Here is a 5,547-nt window from a genome sequence, read left to right on the forward strand (position 1 = left end):
TTTTTATATTGTTTGGATTAACTAGCCGAGTAGACTATGGATGTTTATTCATCATAACCATACTGAAAATAAGTAAATATTGTTAGCTGATGCTAACTGTTTAGCTAACAAGCAAGCTTGTTAGCTAAACAGTTAGCATCAGCTAACAATATTTACTTATTTTCAGTATGGTTATGAATAAACATTCATATCTGTCTGCTCGGCTAGTTAATCCAAACAATATAAAAATGTATACTGTTGATAAACAATATAAAAACATGTCACATAGGGCTAAATGCGTAGCATTTTAATAAAACCGTTAACGTTACGGCAGCGGGGAATATGAACGTGCATGATTTATTTTATTTAGTCTGGTATTTTAATGTTTCGTTTTTTTGCCTAAAACAGAGACACTGATGTTGATGTGTCTGCATTCAAGCATTTCAGTGGGCTTAAATAGATCACACTTTACAACAGATTTAGTTCACAAACAACTGACAGTTTTGACCTAAATATGATTTTCAGTTACAATAATTAATCCTAAAATTCGACATTAGTAACTTAACGCGCGCGCGCTCACACGCGCGCGTGGTTCTTACTTGTGAATTCAGTTCACTGGAGACTCGCACTAAACGGTTCATTTGAATCAGTGAGTTTTTCGACTCGAGAACAGCTGCAATCGGTTCATTCTAATTCGTGAATGAATCGTTTGGTGCGATTTGCGAACCGATTTAAAAGGGTCCTTGAAAAGAATCAGTTCGTTCTTGAATCAGACACCGCTTCTGCGTGTCAGAGCCATGGACTGTTAAAAAACGGCACATGATATATTATAAGGAGTAACGATATGTTTTATGAAATGTAGTGAAGTAAAAAGTACGATCTTATGCTTTGGAATGTAGTAAAGTAAAAGTTACTCAAAATAAAACTACTCCAGTAAAGTACAGATACTTGAAAAATTGACTTAAGTACTGTAACGAAGTAAAACTACTCCGTTACTGTCCACCACTGAAAATTACATGTGTCTGGTGTTTTCAAATGACAGATTTTTCATTTTTGGTTGAACCATTGGTCTACCTTAAGTGAATTATAACAGGTATTCACATTATATATTTCAGATGGTGATTATTCATGATTTGCGTTTCCTCAATGTCTTGTGTTTAGGTGTGTCACTGGCAGGAAAAAGGGCTGTGGTAATTGGCCGCAGTAAGATTGTTGGTGCACCAATGCATGACCTTCTCCTTTGGAATCATGCAACTGTAACGACCTGTCATTCAAAGACTGCAGACTTGGTCTCTGAGGTACAGAGTTTTCAAGCATTATTTCCACAAATTTTCAGCAAAATATGTAAACTTGAAAGGAAAAAGTTATATTAGCTAATAGAAAAATTGCAGATCCAGTGATTATATGGGCAGGTTTCAATATGTAAACACACTGTCCACATTTTAGAATGCTAAATATCAAAATTATGAAATAACATTAATTGTCATATAATTGTTGTTTGTGACTATTATTTTTTATTATTTTTATCTACAAAAAATTACAAAGCCTAAACCGTAAGGCTTAGAGACATGAAACTTGGTGAGATGGTGCTACTATTGCTTGCTACTCAGTGGCTAATAAGTGCTACAAAACAAATTGTTGTGGTCTGTACTTTAATTGTTTGAGTTGTAGGTGGGAAAGGCAGACATATTGGTGACTGGGATTGGTAAACCAGAGATGGTTCGCGGAGAGTGGCTGAAGGATGGTGCCGTGGTCATTGACTGTGGTATAAACACAATCACAGGTAGGTTGTAACAAAAGCACTTAAAAGTGGAAGTGAAGCGGTCAATCAAGTTTACATTATTTAGTAAACTGATTTCCACTTGAATTAAAAAAAAAAAAAAATATTAGTACTTATAAAGCACATATACTGCATCACCATATTCTATATTCCTAATCCTACCTAATACCTAAACTTAACAACTACCTTACTAAGCAGTAATTAGGAGTTTGAGGCTAAATTTATAGTTAATAGTTAATTAAGTGAGAATTGGACCTCAAAATAAAGTGTGACCGTAGTAATAAGTACTAGTTCGAAGTACTAATAAACAGCCAATATGCTAGTAATATACATGCTAATAAGCAACTAGTTAATAGTGAGAATTGGTCCCTGAACTAAACTGTTAACCTGTTTACTTGTTAAATAACATTTCTGTCAAGCACTTTAAATTACCACGGTGTATGAAATGTGCTGTGTAAGTAAACTTGCCGTGCCTTGGCATGTCATGTCTTTATTGAACACATCTCATTAAACATTCACAATGTTTTTCTCAATTTCCTGTCTGGATGATCCACAACTGTTTTATCATTTTGTGATGAGTTTGAGTTGTTCATGTGTCCCTTGTTTGTCCTGAGCTGTTAATCTGTTCACTGTTCTTTAGAGAAATCCTCTAGGTCCTGCACATTCTTTGTTTTTCCAGGATGTTTTTCATATTTGAAACCTTTCAAATAGATGTTTAATGGAATGTGTTCAATAAAGACATAAAGTAATACAAGTCACAGAGATGTCAGACTTGGAAGGATTGTCTGAAATGTGCACTAGTAACTCAGGTGAACTTACATAGTCATTCAATCTCTTACATTTTATTTCAGACAGCAGCAGGCCAAATGGGAAGAGACTTGTTGGAGACGTTCACTATGACTCTGCCAAAGATAAGGCTGCATTTATTACACCTGTACCTGGAGGAGTCGGTCCAATGACTGTAGCCATGCTCATGCAGGTACATTATTCCTGTTTCTATTGGAAATGACGCCTGTTATAGCATTTTTTTTCTTTTTTATTGTAATGTCTACTTTTTATTCTTGATAAAATTAAAAAAATTTCAATTTTACTCTTTATCTAGCATGTTTTAGCCAGCACATTTATTTATATTTAGTAAACTAAATTCTGATGAAGGCCAGAGGAAAGTGACTTACCCCAAAATGTTTCTCAACATCAGCATTAGAAATGAAAGAAATGTGTGGAAAAGCCTTGATAAAAAGATTATGACATGCATTTATTGTGAAAAGAATTTTTTGTTGTATTAATACAGTACAAGCATACAATACACAACTTCTAAACATAGACATATTTCTACGTCTAAATAACCATTAAAATGCATGGAAAGATGACAAAATCAAAATTAAGATACTTAAATACTTAATAGCACCATGGGTTTCAAAAATGAATATACACCATTCAACAAACTTTCTAAGATTCTAGTGTTTAGTATGTCCTCAATTGCTTTTAAGTAGTGCTCCAAGCTTTCTTGGCATTGAGTGTACAAGTTCGAGCATATTCATTGTCTGACTGTCGCTTCTTGTGTATGACTTCTTTGCCTGTTTTGGATCACGTTTCTTGAATCACTTTTTGCCCAGTCTGCTGGTTGGATTATTTTGGATATTCTGAGGAGTTGAGACAAATCAGGAAGTTTATTTACAAAGCAATCTTTAGTGGTAGAAGTAGTAGTTATACAGTAGTTATACTTTTGTAACAAGTTGATTTTGTACATTTGGCTAAATGGAGTATACTCAAGACTAGATAATGATCTGAGATGTCATCGCTCTGTTGTAGTATTTTAATGCCGTAAACATGAACTGCATGTGACAATGTTAAGTCTAAAGTATGATTACGACGATGAGTGGGTCCTGACAGATGTTGTCTATATCCAGTTGAGTTTAGAATGTCTCTAAATGCTAAACCCAATGCATATCTTTCATTATCTACATGGATATTGAAATAACCAACAATTAAGACTTTATCTGCAGCCAGTATTTTAGAAAATTATTTGATCAAATCTGTATGGTGCCTGTATACAGTAGCCAGTACAAATGTCAAAAGGGATTTATAATTTACACTTGTTACACTAGATAACAATAATAATAATAATAAAAATCACTTCAAAAGAGTTATACTTGAAACCAGACTTATTGCCTTTTGGTTGTGGCACATGTTTATAATAGTAACCTTGGGGGTAGACTAATTTAAAGTAACCATCTGGTTTTAGCCAAGTTTCTGTCAAACAGAACAAACATCTAGGTTATCATCTGTGATCATATCATTCACAAAATGTGCTTTTGTAGAAGGGGATCCAATATTCATCAGGCAGAGCTTTATTTATTTTATTATTTTTATTTGTTGAACATTAAAACAATACAATTTTACCCTTAAATTGGTTCAAGAATGTGCTAGTTTGGAAAACAGTCGTAGTCTCTATAGTGTAATATCTGAAAAATAGTAAAAGTGTCTCTATGTGTTGGGATTTATCTGACTTCTGTGACACGAGGCAGCTAGCAGACGGTCGGTTTACCAGTCTGTCTGCTTCCTGACCTGGGCCCAGTTAGTCAAGTGCCAATTTACTTGAAAATAGCAATCTTAGAGTATTTACGTTTAGCATTAGCCAACACTTTTAAATTTGCCAAGATGCCAGGCACTCTGGCTCCTGGTAAACATTGGACTATGGTGGCTGGCATCTCTATTTTCACATTCCATACAATAGAATTGCCAATAACTAGGGCACTTTCAACAGGTTTCTTAGTGGGTGTGTCACTGAGTGGGTTTAATATACTGTAGATTAATACTAATATAGATTATATCAGATATATGGTGATTAAATAAGTTTTATTTAGCAGTTTAAATGACAATGAATGACAGTAAGATAAAGATTCAAAACAAAGCTACACAGAGCTACAATTGCAAACTTCGCAGCAGTGAGGCAGACAACTGAAAGCCTCCAACAGGAACTGAAACCATTGTAGAGGTAGACACCTCAGATTGTGGTATCAGGGTAGTCCTCTCCCGAAGCAGTCTGGGTAAAATTCACTCCTATGCAACCCCACTATGCAAGACCCTCTCAGCAACCCTTTACCTTTACCAAGAAAGTGGCAAGATGGAAACCACTATTTTCTGTTTCAAACTTTCACATAGCATCTTTAGGTTATAATAACATAGAAAATTCAAATCCAGATTTAGATTTTCAAAGATGTATTATAAAAATTTATTTATTTTTTTCCCCAAAATGCAATAAATCCATGACAAGGTTTTTTTTTTTTTTTTTTCAAAATGCAATAAATCCATTGAATTAATATAAAAGTTATTTTTCTTATTGAAACTGTTGAAAATACACAACATGGTTAATCCACATATGACAGCCTCTGAACTTGGTCAATACTAATCTTATATACAGGCACTGGACTAAAAAAATACATTAAATCAGTCATCGCTTCCAAAATGAATTCAACGGGTCATCTTGTTAATGCTATAAATTAATTACAGCAATAAAAGAAAATTATCATGAACAAAATGACATTTCCCTTATATTCAACTTCCAAAAGTGCATTCACCTTTGCCATGTTACATTCATTAGTTGACTAGTGCTATACGCTGTATTACCAAAAACATAAATGGCATTAATAAAAACACTTACACTGACAAGCTGCAATATCGCGTTCATAATAAATGAGTCGCATTCGATTATGAACGCGATATTGCATAGTCAGTGATCTACGGCTCTGTGTATCCATCTGAAAGCACGTGATGGAGATTTACTA

General features: G+C 34.2%; 1 protein-coding gene across 1 annotated transcript in view; it reads left to right on the forward strand.

The window, feature by feature from the left end:
• Positions 1-5,547, forward strand: part of LOC107719198 (C-1-tetrahydrofolate synthase, cytoplasmic-like) — a 42,609-nt gene that overhangs the window by 9,902 nt on the left and 27,160 nt on the right. Inside the window, 3 exon segments of the mRNA XM_016526571.1 lie at positions 1,141-1,277; positions 1,651-1,762; positions 2,611-2,738. Coding sequence (XP_016382057.1) covers positions 1,141-1,277; positions 1,651-1,762; positions 2,611-2,738 — 377 coding nt within the window.

The sequence above is a fragment of the Sinocyclocheilus rhinocerous genome, unplaced genomic scaffold, assembly GCF_001515625.1.
Source record: "Sinocyclocheilus rhinocerous isolate Xijiao unplaced genomic scaffold, SAMN03320098_v1.1 scaffold2015, whole genome shotgun sequence".
NCBI classification, from domain to species: domain Eukaryota; kingdom Metazoa; phylum Chordata; class Actinopteri; order Cypriniformes; family Cyprinidae; genus Sinocyclocheilus; species Sinocyclocheilus rhinocerous.